Source organism: Sorex fumeus, unplaced genomic scaffold (genome assembly GCF_029834395.1).
Source record: "Sorex fumeus unplaced genomic scaffold, SorFum_2.1 ptg000007l, whole genome shotgun sequence".
NCBI classification, from domain to species: Eukaryota; Metazoa; Chordata; class Mammalia; order Eulipotyphla; family Soricidae; genus Sorex; species Sorex fumeus.
The window spans coordinates 45,801,562-45,820,339 of record NW_026606064.1 but is presented as its reverse complement, the minus strand read 5'-3'; the positions used below and the strand labels follow the sequence as shown (position 1 = coordinate 45,820,339).

At 41.5% G+C, this 18,778-nt stretch overlaps 1 protein-coding gene across 2 annotated transcripts in view; it reads right to left on the bottom strand.

Moving 5' to 3' along the window:
* Positions 1-18,778, bottom strand: part of KIF26B (kinesin family member 26B) — a 510,214-nt gene that overhangs the window by 166,347 nt on the left and 325,089 nt on the right. Inside the window, exon 1 of one of the 2 annotated variants that reach the window (XM_056136924.1) lies at positions 12,473-12,842. The exons of the other annotated variant lie outside the window; for it this stretch is intronic. Coding sequence (XP_055992899.1) covers positions 12,473-12,492 — 20 coding nt within the window. The 5' untranslated portion in view covers positions 12,493-12,842. Of the gene's footprint in view, positions 1-12,472; positions 12,843-18,778 lie in introns of those variants that run through there. 2 annotated transcript variants of the gene reach the window in all.

Genomic DNA, 18,778 nt, shown 5'->3' with positions numbered 1-18,778 from the left:
TTTCTTGCAATGATTTTATAGAAGAGAAAATTATGGCATAGCAAAGTTAAGGAATTTGACAAAAGTTACAGAACTTTGACAGAAAGATGATTTGAGTCCAGGTTTACTAAGGAGCTCACACCTGATGTTATACAAGATAATGATACTGCATTAGTCAATTCAGGTAGCCAATCAGTCAAAAAGGAAGTTCAGTTAGATGGGTCAAAATTAGGTGTTGTCTGTGACCCTAGATTATTAGACGATAAATACTTAGTTAACTCAGTGAAGTCTAGAAAATTCCTCAAGGGCACTTTTATGCCTATGATTTCAACAAGCTCCAAAAGGTCTACAAAAACATGTGGTGGAGAAAAATGTTATGTAAAGGAAGGCTTATGATTCAATATTACACTTTCGTAAACATTCATTTAGTTAGAGTACGTTAGTGTTTCAGAGTTCCTTCAAGAGGTTGAAAGGATAAATTGTCAAGAGTATAGTCTTTGCAGCCCACAGAATGGGAAAGGATATTTGCCAAATACACATCCGACAAGGGGCTGATATCAAGGATATACAAAGTACTGGTTGAACTCCACAGGAAGAAAACATCCAACCCCATCAAAAAATGGGGCTACAAAATGAACAGAAACTTCATCAAAGATGAAATTCGAATGGCTAAAAGGCACATGAGAAAATGCTCTGCATCATTAATCATCAGGGAGATGCAGATAGAAACAACAATGAGATATCATTTCACATCACAGAGACTGGCCCACATCCAAAAGAACAAAAGCAACCGGTGCTGGCGCGGATGTGGCGAGAAAGGGACCCTCCTTCACTGCTGGTGGGAATGCTGACTGGTTCAGCCCTTCTGGAAAACAGTATGGATGATTCTCAAAAAACTAGAAGTTGAGCTCCCATTTGACCCAGCTATTCCACTCCTGGGAATATACCCCGGAGAGGCAAAAAAGTATAGTCGAAGTGACATCTGCAGTTGTCTGTTCATTGCAGCACTGTTTACAATAGCTAAAATCTGGAAAAAACCTGAGTGGCCAAGAAGAGATGACTGGTTAAAGAAGCTTTGGTACATCTACACAATGGAATACTATGTAGCTTTCAGAAAGGATGAAGTCATGAAATTTACATACAAGTTGTACTACATGGAAAGTATCATGCTAAGTGAAATGATTCAGAAAGAGAGGGACAGACATAGAAAGATTGCATTCATCTGGGGAACATAAAGTAACAAAATAGGAGACTAACACCCAAGAATAGCCAAGATAAGTACCAGGCGGATTACTCCATGGCTTTGAGGAGAGCCGCACATGCTAGGGGAAAAGGCAGCTCAGATAGAGAAGGGAGCACCAAATAAAGGGTGTTGGGAGGTTCCTCTCAGGATGGGAAATGCGTGATGAGAGTAGACTATAGTCCGAACAAGATTGCCACTCAATATCTCTTTTGCAAACCACAGCACTCAAAAGGAGAGCGATAACAAAAGGGAATGCCCTTCCACAGTGGTAGGGTGGGATGGGGGATGGGGGAAAGGGGGGTGGGAGGGATACTGGGACTAGTGGTGGTGGAGAATAGGCACTGGTGGAGGGATGGGTATTCGATCATTGTATAACTGAAACCCAAGCACAAAAATTTGTAAGTCTACAACTGTACCTCATGGTGTTTCACTAATAAAAATTTAAGGGAAAAAAAAAAGAGTATAGTCTTTGGTGCCAAACTGTCTGGGCTTGAATCATCTTTCTGTCACTCACAGTTCTGTGATTTTACAAGTTCTGTAACTTTACTATGCCACACTTTTCTCATCTGTAACACCAGTGTAAGGATGATTACCTTATGCAGTTGTATGTGTATTTATATATATAGATAGATATAAAGATAGATATAGATAGATAGATAGATATACATACACATATATATACATATATATTAGACAAGTTCCTGATCTATAACGAATACCTTATAAGCATTTGCTTGCTACTGTTAAAATAAAATGTATATATTTAATATTTTAGAGATTCTTTCCCATAAACACTTTAAAATTCAAATAACTAAAAAGGAAGAAGATATTTCTTTAATGTTTCTGAGGCAACTCTGAACAGTCACTATGAGAACACATCACTGTCCCAATAGGTTCAATAATTATGTGTATCAAGTTCCCGGGCATCTGGAATATGAGTTTTGGTTCTGTTGTTGTCTGTGAGTCTTAATTATAGTTGAGAAATGTCAGTTAACAAAAAAGGACATCCTCAATCTTAGCCGGTAAATTGGGGTCTTCTAGCCCAATGATTCTAAAACATTGTACTTTGGGATTTATTTGGAAGTAGTATTTTAATATCTTCCAAATCAAACCCAAAGGTTTTATTGAGTCTCTTTATCCTCTGTAGGGAAGTATCCAGCTTTATATCAGATGTCAGGAAAATCCCTATTAGCACAATTCCTTTGGTCTGAAAATCACCAGCTGTAGCTGGATTTTTCTGTAAACTATGGGTCTACAACCTTAGTGTGATGGAGACAATTTACTTACTTATGTTCCACTGAGAATGTATCCTCATGCCAGAATGACCAGGGGTAGGGACACCCTAATCAAAACACTATAGACAATATACCGGTGGCACTGAGAGAGCACATGTGCAAAATAAAAACATGTGAAACCAAAATGTCGTATTATGCAAACTAACAGTTTAGTGTAAACTTGCCCATAATTTAAATTGGGCGTAGGTTACTTTCCTTAGTGTATTAGGAATAAGTTGTCTTTGTTACACAAAAGCTGATAGATCCTGATAGTCATGTCTCCGGCCAGGCTTTTGCCAATGTGGTCCCTACTCAAGATGAGGAATAAACCCAAAGTGTAATTTGCTATATTGCTTCTTACATTTGTTCGTGATTAGATTTGTGTATTCCTATGAGGACTGAAAATTCCATAAAGGCAGAAGCCACTGTGTCCTACAATTGTGTTCCCAGCATTGCCTGGCCCATTGTGAACACTGCACAAATGTAGGACAGATAGATGGACAAGAGGGTGGCTGGCTGCCAGGATGAATTGGCGAATGGATAGACAGATGGCTGAAATCATTGACACTGAATAAGAAAGTCTGGCTGAATTGGAAGATAGCGCTGTAGGTCTTCCTGATAGAACCAGCCCTGAGGTCTTCATGTGTGCACATCAACAGAAGAATCTAGAAGCATGGGTCTAACTTGAGGCAACGTATTTAAGAATTCCTCCAGCCCAATGATTCTAAAACATTGTACTTTGGGGTTTACTTGGAAGTAGTATTGTAATATCTTCCAAATCAAGCCTAAAAGTTTTATTGAGTCTCTTCATCCTCTGCAGGGAAGATGGAACTTCTTCTTTTACAGGGTGGCCAAAATAATATTCTATTTATAACTGTGTAAAGAATTTGGCATAGTCTCATCTGAGAGTACCCAGACTTACCAATGTCTTTAGGGCTTCCACACCCACACTCTCATTCATCCTATAATATTCCTTACCAGAAAGCTAAGGCCAAAGTTGATGCTTAGAATCTATGCTCAAAATCAAGGGCTTTTATTTGTTTTATCTATTCCTGAGATTGGTGTCTGGCACCCTGTAGGTACTCAAAAAATACTTGTTGAATAAATGAATGAATGAATTTTATTGTTTTAAGTTTTGCTGACTTCTTAAATGATGGTCATCTATAAAATATTTTGTGCTATAGGACCTTTCAGGCTATTATGCTCATAAAATGAATATAATCATCATATTTATTGCAATTATTTTCCACATCATTATTAGCACATGTCAAATATTTGTTTTACCAAGCCTTTGGAGATGAGACGTTTGTGAAGTTGACTTTTGAAGCAAATATTTTCCTTGGTCTCTCTATGAGTTACAGGCTGTAGACTTTGTATCATAAGGTTAATTCCAAAAGTCAATTTGATTAGAGAAATTTTTTCCATTTCTGACCTTTAGAGAAGAAATCATTTGTTGTCAGATTAGTAGGGGAGGGTTTGCATCTTTCCTCCAGAGGGGGCTCCAAGTTCATAGTTCCTTGGCAATTCCTGGGGTCGTTCTCAATAAGGGAGAGCTTTCTTTAGATCCTGCTCTCATTTATTGTGAACTGATAATTATTTTCTTAAAAATTAGATAATTTTCAAAATTAGATTTATTTGCTATGCAATTAAATGAAAAATATTCTTGTACTTGAGAAGTATGTTCTTATTAGTGTATAAACAAATGACAATTCAACAATTCAATTTAATTATGTTATGCATTTTTTTCCAGAATGAAAACAAGGATTAAGCCACACATTTCACTGTATCTAACGTTTTCTCTTGCTGAATATTCAAAACTTTTAAGAGAAAAAAAATACGGTGGTGGCAAGAAGGAAATAAAACAAATGTGATGTGCATATCTGAGTTAATAAGGCAAATTCTCTATTTAATGGCACTATTCTCTATTTCATTCACATCCATTTACTAGAAAAACTGACTTCCATTTTTTACACTTAATCGTATCAAAATTCATTGTATTTTAAAATCACAATATATTTTAAATCAATTTACGTTAAAAATAACTTCTCCTTTATATTCTTTTAATGCATGTTTTATCTCCTTACAAGTTGTATACCCTGGAGGGTATAGCCAGAGATATTTATCCTAAGTGTAACATGGGCAAAGAAAAGTTGTTGAACAAAGAAAATAATAAATGCATAAATGGATACAGAAATGATTGTGTAAATATGGTGGTTCTCATGAACTCTCATTCCTCCTCTCCCAAGACTCAGCACATTTAAGAGAATGCAAATCTTCATAATCAACACAAGACATGATTTCTAACAATACTTCTAGCTCGTAAATGCTACTGCTTCTGTAATCACTATGATTCTCTGACCTATAACTAAAAGAGTCCAAAACATTATTCTACCTTTCTGCGATGTTTTAAAAGTCTCACTGGTATTTTTTCTACTATTATAAATTTTGGGAGTGCACCTTAATAAAGTAACCTGTTTATAGAATGCTGACAGGCAAAGTGTTTTATGTAACTATAGAAAGACAAAATTATCTGAAAAGTGTCATAAAATCCTATGCTTTTATTATAGTTTCTCGGTGACTTCTGACTTTTCAAGTGAATTCAAATTACATATACACTTTATGTTCTCTCTCTTAAAAGGTTCTGTCTTTTCGTGTAATTATTTTTAGAAATATATAGATAATATATGAATTACAAGTAGCCTATCTTCCTACCTGGTTAAAGAACTGAGGTTCTAAAGATAGGGTAGGACTACCACTACTGCTTAAACTATGACCTCCTTTTTCCAATCAGCTGTGAAAATGTAGTATGATTTTGAATCTGATATTTATTTATCATTATAACATCCTACTTATTGGCTGTGTCTAATCATTGCCTATTTTGAGAAACTGTGAAATAGTTTGAATAGTCATAAAAATGAACACATTCAGATGACACCCATGCACTTTCATGCTTCTGTAAATAAACATAGGCCAATCCCACTATCTACAACATCCTACTTCCCCAAACATTGCCTTCTCTGCCTAGTAGACCCAAGGGCAACACAAGCCCCTCTTCCCCATCATCTAAAGAAGACTTTAGTCTTCTCCACGTGTTCTGACAGCTTTTTTTGCCAATGGGGCTTCTTTGTGGCTGTCATGGTATAATTAATTTATACCTTAACCACTTCTCTCCCAAATTCACTGTGAATCCCGCCCCCCCCCCACTTTCCCAAATGTTTATAACTATTAGGAGCTCAGTAAATAGTGTCTCCCACATATCTGCTCTTTACCTCAATTGAATCTACACATCTATACATTCAAATTAGATATCTAGTCAAAGCATTGAGTTGATGATTTTATTTTTATATAAGCTATCCACAGAGTTTTGAATATAACACAATAGAGATCAAAATGTATACAGATCTAGTAATAATTGCCCAAAGCCACACACTTTTCCTGTTTCTATTGAGAAAGTCACATTCAACTTATTTTCCCACCCCAAGTGCCATGCAAATTTTTTATTTTATTTATTTGGCCAACGCTTGGTCAGCAAAAATTCAAGAAAGTCCCCCAATGGGGTATGGTGATGGGAAGAAACAGCTCAAGAGAGTGACCTGAGAGTTTTAAGAGCCATCAGCTTAGCCCCCTCCCCTCCCCCAGCTTTTAGTCCACAGTGTCTAGGGACAGTCTGGCAACTGGAACTCCGTGTTCAGCTGAAGAGAATGTACAAGTGACAGTTCGGGCTGTCAAGCAGCTTATTACCTAAGCAAGGAGCTTACATATTTATGAGCTGACATCTCAGATTTGCGGGGCTGCAGGATTCCTCAATTTCCCCTCAGAGCAGCCAATAGCTCTCCAAAGGCCTCCCAGGCTCATTACCTCCCCCTGCATCTCCACCCCCCACACCAAGCTACAGCAGGTGGCTCATTTGTGGAGACATCTGAGGGTCAAAGCAAAGTGAAAAATGAGCCTTGGCCACTCCTGGGCCGGACCTGGAGAGGGGCTAATAGATGCGCAGCGTTGGGGCACTAATAGCGGAGGCGGCTGCCGAGAGGTTTTCCACAGGCGTGTGCAGCATTAATGCACCCAGTCCCGCCAGGCTCCTATTAACAAAGCACACGCAGGGATGTGACCTCACGGCCCTTCTGGCTATGGTGCGCCTCTGCTTCAGGACCGGCCACCGGGAATGACGATTTCTGTCAAACATGCATTCTTGTTTCAGCTACAAAGAGCATTTTTCTGAAGGAAAACAGATCGAGTATCAAGGAAGTGTGTGTTTCCTTATGGACCAGAGTCCAGGCACTGCTATGGAAAACAAGGCCTTTGTGTGAGCGACGGGGGAAATGCAGTAAAGCCCTGCAGAGGAGGCCGGAACTCAGGCCCAGGCCTGTCAGACCTCAAGCTTCTTCCTCTTTCCTTGGCCTGCTGCCTTCCTGGGGTCCAGACAATGAGCGTTTTCTCTGCCTGGGGTCTCTTTCTCTGCCCCACCCATGCTTTGAGAACCAGCTTCTTCCTTGCTTCATCCTCCCAGGCAAGAATCTGCAAACTCCCATTCCTACTCTGGATCAAGCCAGGCTAGGAACAATCCATCCCTGAGAGGTCAGTCTAATCTCTCACTTTGGAACAAAAAGTTCAGATGCCCTTAGATGCTCCCAAGTTTCCAGTCTCAGAACCTCTGGCCCATCTACAGCCTCTCCTGCACAGATGACAAAAAATAGGTCCTGGTTCTGGTATTGTTGGGCTGGAGAGATAGCACAGCAGGTAGGGCATTTGCCTTGCATGTGGCCAACCCGGGTTTGATTCCTCCATACCTCTTGGAGAGCCTGGCAAGCTACCAAGAGTATCCAACCTGCATGGCAAAGCCTGGCAAGCTCCCTGTGGCATATTCGATATGCCATAAACAGTAACAACAAGTCTCCCAATGGAGACATTACTGGTGCCCGCTTGACAAAATAGATGAACAACGGGAGGACAGTGCTACAGACAGTGTTACTGGTATTGAAAGGAAGCTAACCACAGCCCCCACACACACCCACTGCTGCCAAATTAATTTTGTTTCACTTAAATTTACGAATTTTAGTATCTGGTGGGTGGCACCATCAAGGTGGTTCTAGTCTAGCAAGAGGAAGCAAATCCTGCAATCTGGGCAGGAAACCTGGAATTAGGGAAGGTTCATGAAACAAAAGGAGTGAGCTGAGAGCAGAACGAGGGAGGGGCCTGAGTTGTGGAAAGGAGGGAGGAACCACTCCCAAGAAGAAATGAAGTCAGATCCGAAGTACCGAGGTACCAGAAGGGGTGGGCAACTTTCGGCAGGTCTCACAGGTGGTGCTATCAGTGTTGAAACCCTCACTCAGGTCCTGTCTCCGCACTTATGACTCCTTCCACTCACACAGTGAGGTTGACAGTGAGTTACCTCAGGCTTCTCACCATTCTGGAGTCTCTGTTGAAAGGGTCTGACTGCCAAGTCAGCCACTGATAGAAGATGGCAGGGCCTGCATCTAGGACAAGACAGGAGGGCACGCATTCTCATTCAATTCTTCCTAAACCCAGCGAGCTCAGATCAGGGTGTTACAAGACATTTTATTGGTGCACAAAATATAGGCTTAAGGAAACTAAGGAATTTATAGGTGAAGGAAAAGCTCAAGTATGCTTCTAGTTACTGGGTCTGTGGACTTTAGAAGAGGGGCCAGAAGGTAATATAGAGGGTAGGGCATTTGCCTGGCAAGCTGCAAAAGAGGGTTCAATCCCCAGCAATACATGTGGTTCCAAGCCCTGCCAGGAGTGAGCCCTGAGCACTGCAGGGTGTAGTGCCCAAAACAAACAAACAAACAAAGTGATCCAAGAGTAGATATTCCAGTGACTCTTAGAACACAAGGAAAAATGTCTGAGAGAAGCAAACCTTCCTCCACTCACAGGGCCAGAGTAATAGTATAAGGGTTAAGATGCTTGTTGGCCTTGCAGGTGGCCAAGTCTTTGTTCCATCTCTGGTATGACATATAATCCTAAGTTGGATGGAGTGACAATACAGTGGTAGAGCAGGTAGGACATTTGTTTTTATGTGACTGACCCAGGTTTGACCCCTGGCACCCATATGGTCCCTGGAGCCCAGCAGGAGTTATCCCCGAGCACAGAGCCAGGAGTAAGCTCTGAGTACCGCCAGATGTGGCCCTTTGCCAAAGCAAAACAAACTAAAACCAAACAAAAACAAAACAAATAAACAAAGACAGCAGAGCCCTTTTCCTCACAGGTTTGCTTTCTTTACATTTTCTGAAGAGTTATTTCTCTCCTGCAGTCTCTCCAGGGGAGCGAGGCAGGGAGATGAGGCTGTGAACAGGTGTGCGATTCGACAAGGCAAGGTTCTGCAACCAAACTCACCAGGGACTTGAGCCTTCCCTGCCTTATACTTGAATGCAGGAGGAATGGCATTCACCGCCTGAGTAGCTGGACAGATAGGAAACAGAGGCCTCGGGGTTCAGATAAGAGGCACAAACTAGAAGAGGCTAATGTGTTTAGTAAGAAAAGTGAGGATAAGCCCAACAGAAGCTTTCTTTTGAGAGCTGAAGAACTGAAGAGAACATGATGACTTTTTGCGAGGGTGAGAGAGGTTCGTTTGGTTTTTGGCAGTGCTCAGGGCTTACTCCTGTCTCTGTGCTCAGGATCATTCCTGGCATCCTGGCAGGCTTCGGGGATCATGGTGGGTGCCAGGCATTCAAGCGGGGTTGGCCACAAAAAAACAAACATCCTCTCTGCTCTACCTGTTGTACTAGTACTCGGCCCCCAAGGACACTGTTTTAAAACATTTCTGTTTTCACTTTTTTGGAGGTGGATTGTGGGGGCATTTCCCAAGCAGTGCTGGGGTTGGAGTGGGAGTGGGGGATTCCTGAAGTGCTCCTGGTGATAATCAGCCAATCAGGCTAGATGAGTCAATGATTTGGCCCATGGGATAATGTTAGTTGGGGCCAGCAGTGGAAGGGGATTGTCAGTTACCCTGGAGTTACTGGGGGAGGGTCGGGTGCTCCAGGGCTATATACACGTGCTTGGGGGACCATGCAAGTGTCAGGGATCAATCTTGGGGTCCTGTGCATGGACGCATGCTTTCCAGCCCTTTGAAGGATCTCCCCGAACCCTTCAAACCTTCCTTCAGCTCCCAACTTTTAGGCTCGAGCCAGTTGCTACGGAAGATGTATATCCAGACAGAGAGAACATACTATCATGGCAGGGAGAGCTGAGCAAAGTGAGAGAACTGGCAGTTTATCGTGAATAAAGCTTTCCAGCAGAACATTAGGCCAAAATGAAAGCTTCGTTCCATCTGTAAGGTATTGATCAGTTTAAGACTATCTTAACCATCTGGCGTTATCAATTTAGACCTTCTGCGCGTTTAATAGAACTTCGCCTCAAACTCCTCTGAGACACTCGACCGCTCTTTCTCTCACCTGGGCTCCAGTTTTTGGTTTTTGGTTTTTAATTGCTCAGCAATTTTCCTGATGCCAATCAGCTGTCTCTTTCAAAAAAAACTGTTTGCAGTGATCAGCATATCTGGCCCCTCTGCTCATTCACCGCTAAAAAAAGCACACTTCACCCCCTATGAAAACTCTGCCCATGACAGTGAGCTAATCTCTTTCCAGAAGAGGACATCCAGGAGATTCCTGGGGGATTGGAAAGTGTTCATCAGGGCACCAAGGGCTTCACTTCAGTGAAGCCTGGACTGGAAAGAGAGAGAAACGCTGGAGAGAAGAGAGCCGCCTGCTCTGCTTACTCTGTTTCAAGCGAACAGAACCTCAAAAAATTGCTTTTCTTGGCTCTCCATTTATTCCTGGAGAAATATGCCTTCTGTGCGCAAAATGCAAGAGCACTATACAACAAATCTCAATCTCCATGAACCCAGGGAGGCTGCAAACCATAACTGCTTTAGCTGGGAATTCAGAATGAAGATAACTGGCATTTGGACAAGAGAATTTTTGTTTCTAATCTTTCTTTTCATTTTTAATGATTTTTCTTTTCTCTGTATGTTTTACTGTACTTTTCCCAAACCTCTTCCAGATGGGCTTGTTCGACAGAATCCATATAACAAGAAACTCAAACAAAATGAAACTGTTTAAGAGTGAAAGCACTTCCCCTTGTATTACAAGCCCTTCATGTGCAGACGCTCACGTGATGTGACCAACATGTGTTTTCTGTCACAGATGTCCCTTGATAACAAAGGACATATATAAAAAGGCGTGGCTCTAGGTATATTTGACCAGCAGGCATCCAAGAAGAGTTGGAGGCTTTCACTGATTTTAAGCCGGTCCCCTGAGGTGCTGAATGCTAAAGCCTTGGATGATGTGAAATGTTAATCAATAAAGTTAGGTATGCTTTGGGTCAGGTTTGTAAGATATGATCTCATTCAATAGCTCACAAAACTGATTTAATATTTAGGACTCGGCTGAGCTCATTCAATTCCAAATTTGGCTGCACTGCGGGTTACATTACAGTACTCCTCCTTCTGTCCGGAACTGGGCAGGGCATTATTAAAGGGAATCTTTAGAAGGGTCTTTCATGATGTTCCAAGTCTGAGAGGGAAGGCTGGGTGGGGGATGGGTGACAGGCACGGGAAAGGGCAGAGCGAAAGGCAATTTTTGCCCAGGGTGTGATAAAGGCAAAGATTACTCAGAAAAGTTCATTGGGGGAGGGGGGAGGAGAGAGAGAGAGAGAGAGAGAGAGAGAGAGAGAGAGAGAGAGAGAGAGAGAGAGAGAGAGATACCTGCCATGGGACGGGGGGGGGGGGGGGGGTGAGGGAGGGAAACGGTTCATTGGTGGTGGGTACACTGGTGAAGGGATGGGTGTTGGAACATTATATGACTGAAACTCAATCATAAACAACTTTGTAACTGTGTATCTTACTGTGATTCAATTTGTAAAAAAATTTTTTAAAAAAGAAACTCCACTTCCAAATCTAAGCATGGTTGAAAAACCAGACATTTTTACTAACACTATTGCACACTCTAGAAACAAAAAGTTTCATCTGCTCATCTAACAAACCATTCTATTTTTAGGTCCTTCCCTCAGTGATTTAATCTATCTTCTTTAAGTCTCCCTAAAAATACCATTTTCCAATTTAATGTAAAACCCTTAAGTTACCCTTTCTATACAAAATTAACCTTATTTCAAATTTCAAATAAAAGAAAAATCACAGTCTTTCATTTCCATGTCTAATCTTTGAGAAAGAGTTGTTGTGTGAAATTGCTCCTGTGAAATAAAATGATTTTGGTCTTCAACTTCCTTGTTGGTTCTGCTCCCCCTCACACACACTCCCCACCCTCCTACTCCCTCCCCTAACACTCCACTGAAGAGTGAAGAAATTTTAGAGCTAAATCAAGCCCTGGCATGGAAAAATAGCAAAACTTTCTCACTCGAAGGACTAGTAATGATTAGCTTTTACCTTGTCTGTGTCCTGTACCCTAGGTAACCAGATACTCTACTCTACCTTGGGGAACTGACCATCTCAAGGGAAGAAATTGAAGGGCAAAGCAGGCAATATTAGCAAAATCTCAAACCTCACATTAATAGAGCCAGAAAAAAAAAGGAAGTTGTTTTGAAAGCTATAGGTTCACTTCATTTTTATGATGCTGAAAAGAGAACACATTTCAATTCTGCCTTTGATTCTAAAATGAGCCCATGTCAAATATTTTAGCAACTCCGAATAAGTCTGATCATAGCAATGATTGTCAGTTCAAAACTGGTTCATTTATTTCCCATTTTAATCGCATCCTCTGGGGGATGCGTGGAGCTCCGCTGATGTCAGTGGTTTGTGTGTCTCATCCCAGACGCTTTCTGCAAGCCAATAGCAGAAGAAAGCTTCTGTTACCTGGACCCTCCTAACTTCTTTGGAATACTTCTTAGATTATATTTCCAATTTTCTCAAAAGGAAATTCAGTAAAAAGTTCAAGAAAAATAATAATAGTAAGGCAACTACGACAGACATCTAACTAGCGGAACACATTTAACTGTTACTTACACCGCTTTCCAGTCCATCATCAGTGACAAATCATGGCTAAATAATCAAGTGCAGAATCCATTTCTTCACATCTGTTAATAAATAGCTTCTCTCCAAGGTCTCTTGAAGATCTGGGGCCATCTCAGGAGGAAGTAAGAGAGTGCGAAGGTGAAGGAGAAAAGGCTGGGAAATTCTAAAATCCATGGGGGTCTGGGAATTCTCAGAGCAGAGCCCAGTAAAACATTCCTGTGATTCCAACCTTGGGCTAAACCTTGATCCTGACCTTCCTGAGCTCCCAGCAACCTTCCTCGTGCAGCTCAGCCCCAGCTCCAACATTGCATTTCCCTCCAAGAACACAGCATCCGTGGAAGAGGAACTCAAAGGCTCCTGCCAATCCGCTCTCACAGGCAAGCATGCTTCTCAGAGGAAGCTGAACCAGTTTCTCTCTCTTGTCTGCTATCTCAGAGGGAGGGAGGAAAAAGCAGAGCAGTCAGGGAGGGAGGGGAGGGAGGGAGAGGAAGGGGAGGAGGGAGAGAGAGAGAGAGAGAGAGAGAGAGAGAGAGAGAGAGAGAGAGAGAGAGAGAGAGAGAGAGAGAGAAGAGGCGCTTTTCTAAAAGAGACCAGCAGAGAGAAACACTTGCTACAACTCCCATTAACCCATAGTAGCTTAGGAATTTTCTGAGAACAGCAGCTGCAAAACAGACTATCAAAATCAAGTGTTTAAAATCTTTAATTACACACATCCATATACACATTTAGCACAGACAAAGCCAAAGCAACCAAGGTTCTGTATTTGCCTGTGTCTCTGCAAGTAAACACTTGTAGATAAATAGATACCACCGGCACAGCCCAGCCCCCGCCTACCTCCCCCCCCACCCCAGAATACTATGCGCATATATTTCAGTGAGACTGTCTGGGATCACATTTTACATGTCTTAGAACTATTCAAATGCATCAGTGATGGAAGTGAATATCGGAGGAGCAGAGATTTTGCCTAAAACGCAATTTCCAGACACTGGTCTACCCATTTTCGGGGTGGGGGGACTCCTGTTTTTTTGTTTTTCCCTACCTCAGGAAAGTAGCCCCCAAGAGCAGAGGGATGAGAAGTCAGATGAGGATGTTGAATGTGACTGTCAACTTTGCCCCCTCTATTGTGATGAAGGCAAGGCACAGAGTATGCCTGAGGGAGGGAGAGGCAGTGTGGAGCAGAGAACAGGTCATGCAGAGAGAAGGGGGGGCTCAGGAACAGCACAGGGGCCAGTGGAGGCCTGTGAGGAAGAAGTTACAGTGAGAGAGGAGCTGTGCACTCTTTCACTGTAAACGCGAGAGAGGCACTGAGAATGCATCCAGGAGGCAAACAGAATGGTCCACAACACAGGACCACTCTAGCCAATCCCTGAATGTTCTCTAAGGTCCTCCTGTCTCCATGCAAGAAATTTCTCAGTGTGTCATCCCATTAGAAATACCCAGTGTTGGCATGTGAAATATGTGACTCCTATGCTCCTTTGATTGAGCCCAGAGGAGTCAAAATTTTAACTGTATATTTAACCCAGCTACATAGATGATTTTTTTTGACTCAGGCTAATTTTTTTTTTACTGTTTTTCAGGACTCATTTCTAGGACTGGAAAGAAAGTACACTGGGTGGGGAACTTACTGTGCACAAGGCTGACCCGGGATTAATCCCTAGCACTTCATATGGTCCCTTCAATATTGCCAGGAATGATCTCAGAGTGCAGAGTCAGGAGTAAGCCCTGAGCACCACCAGGTGTGATCCCCAAACATACATACATAAATAAACACATAAATAAATAAATAATATTTTTTTTAAAAAAATAAAGTTTCAGGGGCTGGCGAAATAGCACAGCAGGTAGGGCACTTTGCTTGCACACGACCAACCTGGGTTTAATTCCTAGCATCCCATCTGGTCCCCTGCACACCGCCAGGAAGGAGTAACTCCTGAGTGCATGAGCCAAGGGTAACACCTGTACATCACTGGTGTGATCCAAAAGGAAAATAAAAATTTTCATTTCTTCATTAGTGTTGAGTGAGTGGATAAATGAAAATTTAAATGAAGTGAGAAAAAAAATAAGAACACAGGTATTATGAAGGGGGTGTGGGAACAAAACAATAATTTAAAAAAAGTGAATACAGTGGTGCATGGAGAGCCAGAAAGAGAGGGATAGACACAGAAAGATTGCATTCATCTGGGGAACATAAAGTAACAAAATAGGAGACTAACACCCAAGAGTGGCCAAGATTAGTACCAGGAATTTTGCTCCATGGCTTGGAGGCCAGGGGGAAAGGGAGCTCAGATAGAGAAGGGAGCACCAAATAAAGGGTGTTGGGAGGATCCTCCCAGGATGGGAGAAGCATGCTGAAAGTAGACTATAGACCAAACATGATTGCCACTCAATGCCTCTTTTGCAAACCACAGCACCCAAAAGGAGAACGAGAACAAAAGGGTATGCCCTGCCACAGAGGCAGGGTGGGATGGGGAGTGGGAGGTGGGAAGGATACTGGGATCCGTGGTGGTGGGAAATGGGCACTGGTGGAGGGATGGGTATTTGATCATTGTATAATTGAAACCCAAGCATCAAAATTTGTAAGTTTACAACTGTACCTCATGGTGTCTCACTAATAAAAATTTAAAAAAATAAAAAAATAAAAAAAAACAAACAGAGCATTATGATAAAGAATAACTTGCCACTTTGTCGACATGTCACACTTTTCTTAGTACTGATATAACATATGCTGTTTCCTTTGTCTGGAATGTGCATCCCCCACCCCCACTCCCAGCAACACATTCCTTAAAACCAATTCCCAGAGGATGCCAGAGATACAGTACAGTGGAGAGGGTGTTTCCTTGCACACAGCCCACCCAAGTTTAGTCCCTGGTACTTATGTAGTCCATTGAGAACCACCAGGAGTCAGGAGTACACACCAAGCACCACTGGGTGTGACATAAAACCCCAAACAGACAAACAAGAAACCAAGCTCAAAGTCTCATCCTCTTGGAAGACTTTCTAACTTGCCCATGTCTAAGTCATGGTCCCAATTACACTTTTTCTGTGTTTTGGTTTGGTGGCTACTCCTATTGGGCTCAGTACTTGGGGGGCTGCTCACACAGTGTTCAGGGGACTATGCAGTGTCAGGGATCAAATCCTGCATCACCACTTTGTGCTATATCCCCATACACCCATTGCTCCTAAATTGTATTATCTCGTTGCAGTTATTTATTGATCACTCTATTTCTCCGCTATTACATGAAATTGCAAGAAGGTAAGCTGTCCTATGTAAACTAAATGATTTACAAATTATGATTATATATTCAGAAATTCTAGATACAAAGGTAGCACTCAATAAATGTGCGTTAAACAGATAAATAAACCATAAGATTATCTCTAAGCCAAGATTATTGGTATAGATGTAAAACTTATTGGAGAATGAAAAGAGCAATAATTGCATGAACTAAACTTAAAAAGCAATTAATAAGACAGAAGGCAAAGAAAGTACCAGGAAGGTAAATCTAGAATAATGTGCAATATTGCAAAGTTTTTTTTTAAATAAACTGATGTGTTTGAAACATGACATAAAGGTGTCATGCTTGGGATCAGTGGTGACAAAGAGATGTTCTGACCAGAAAAGGACTGGAGGAAGCAGCAGCAGAGCTTCCTCAGCTCTCCTGAGGAAGGACCACTAAAATGATCAGAAAACAACATCTCTCATTTACTTGTTTTTATTAAGTTTCAAGAAATGAGAGATTAAAAGTTAGGAAAGTAGGGCCCAAAGTGGTAGTACAGGGATTCAAGTGCTTGCCTTGCATGCAGCCAATTCCAGTTCCAACACCGCCCCCCCACACACACACAATGAAAGTAAATAAAAGTTAGGAATCTTGTACTAATGAGTGAATCAACCAACAGATTGATAATGCATGATGGATGATAGATGGATAGAAGGTTAAAGGAACAGGACAGAACAAATCAGAACTTCACTATTTACGTGTACCTTAAATATCTGTTTATAGTTTTTAAAGCATTTCATTTTAACTCAAGTCAAATTGAGGAATTACACCTCAATAAATTAATATGACTTGCTCTTTATCACAAAGTAAATAATTTTCAGAACAAGACCTAAAACCCAAACCTTTCTACATATCTCTGTATCACTGTCATCCCGTTGTTCATCCATTTACTTGCGTGGGTGCTAGTAACGTCCCAGTCCTGAGATTTTAGCAGCCTCTCCTTACTTGTCTTTCCCAATGATTGGAGGCTCTTTCAGGGTCAGGGGAATGAGACCTGTTATTGTTACTGTTTTTTTGAATATCAAATATGCCACAGGCAGCTTTCCAGGCTCTGCCCCTTTCTACATATAATCTTTTATTTTCACTACAGGTGAAAACAACAATCATTAAACTTTGTGAAAGAGAATGAAAGCTATCCACTGGATTCCACTTGAAGCATAAAGGAAAAGTTATTTAAAGAACCAGTCTATTTAATAAGGATCGCGTTCTATGCTATGAAGTTTCAAAATCCTAAGCATCCTGGGGAATCTCATATCCACTGACTATTCACTGACTATTGAAGGTAAAGGTAAAAGGATTCAGTCACTAAATTCAACACAGATCACTATAATGTTCCAGAGTTTCTCTGAGGGGTTGGCCAATACCTTGATGCACTGATCTTTCACTTTGACATTTTGCATAGTCCTGTATCCTTCTCATGTTTCTACAAGTATTAATCTCAAAGACATTTTGGACAAGCAGCTCCATCTCACTTTAGGCTTCCTGAGAATTCAACTGCAGCCCCTTGGGGTGAAGTGGTGGCGTCCTGCAGGTCTCTTTGAGTTTCACGACTAGTCACCAACACATAATCTAGAACCTCTCATGATGACAAATGTTAAAGCAATGAAAACAGAGTCTTCATCTCCGCAGTACTGGGGACTGTCTCACCTCCAAGCCTTGGTTCATTTTTATAGGAAATCACATGAAGTCCCCGGTCTCCATATGATTGGAGACATCTGGGGAGCCAAGGAAGTCAGAACCTTGCTTCAACCAAAATAATTTGACTTTTATCTGCTATATATGTTGAGGTTTTCATAAATTACATATTCTTCTGCAAGGTAGGAAGTTTCATGGTTACCAAATAGTTATAATAATGGGGGAAAACCCTGAAATAATCACAGCTAGTTTGCTTGTGTATTTCCCAGGGAAATATCAAAAGTATGAAAATCCTTAATCATACAAGAATTATAAAATTACATATGAATTAATCATACGTACTCTAAAGTACAACAAAGAAGGGACAGAGATAGATAGTATAGAGATTGAGTTGCTTGCCTTGCACACAGCTGATCCCAATTTAATCCCCAGCATTTCCATATGATCCCTCAAGAACCCCCAGGAGAATAGGCCCTGAGCACCTCTAGGTGAACCCCGCTCCCCATAAAAATATAAAATGTAGATAGTAAGAAAGTAATTTGTGTTCCCTGACATGCTGTGATTCCAAATATACACAATTTACACAGGTTTCAATTTGGTAGATATTTCCAAGATCCATGTAAGTTAGGAAAGAAAATGAGAGAAGGCATAGATGGACTTTACATTACACAATGCTAGTTGTACACAGGGCCTTGTTCACATATATTTACATCATCAAAACTTATTACACTGCCCACAAAGAAAAAAGAGTCCCAAGTCTGCTCAGGGGAAAACTGTATGCCTAACAGTACTTGTAGCAGTCAAGAATGGTGAGAACCTCACTTTTAAAAACGTGCATGTGTGGTGGTGGTGGTGTGTGTGTGTGTCTGTGTGTGTGTGTGTGTGCTTTACTAATTTATTTCCAAAGGCAAAAATCTCATGATGTACACAATTTGTTGTCTTATTAGTAGAAAAATTGAGGTTTTGTAAATGATACTTAAACTTTTACCATTTCTTTAGAAACCTGTTCTACTGTATTGTACACCATCTTCTAAGCCTCATGATGAGAGAGAGGAAGGAGTAGGGCATGAGAAAGGAGAGGAGGGCAAGAGTTTAGGAAGGAAAGTGGAAAGGGGCTAAAGAAGCCATACAATAGAGTATCTGTGCCCAGAGAACTAGAGTGGGAAGGATGTGGGCTTATATGTCTTGACAAAACTGGCCTTAGGGCACCCTCAATCCCAGAGCTAAAGCACTGACCCCCCCCCTCCCCGCCAGCCCAAACAATACACAGAGAAGATACAATACAGCTGAAAGCTGGGAGAGTGGTGTTTTATTAAATAACCTGAAGGGGATAAGAAGATGACCCAAAGTGGGGGTTGTTCTTCTCAGTGGGAGGTACTTGTGCTTGCTG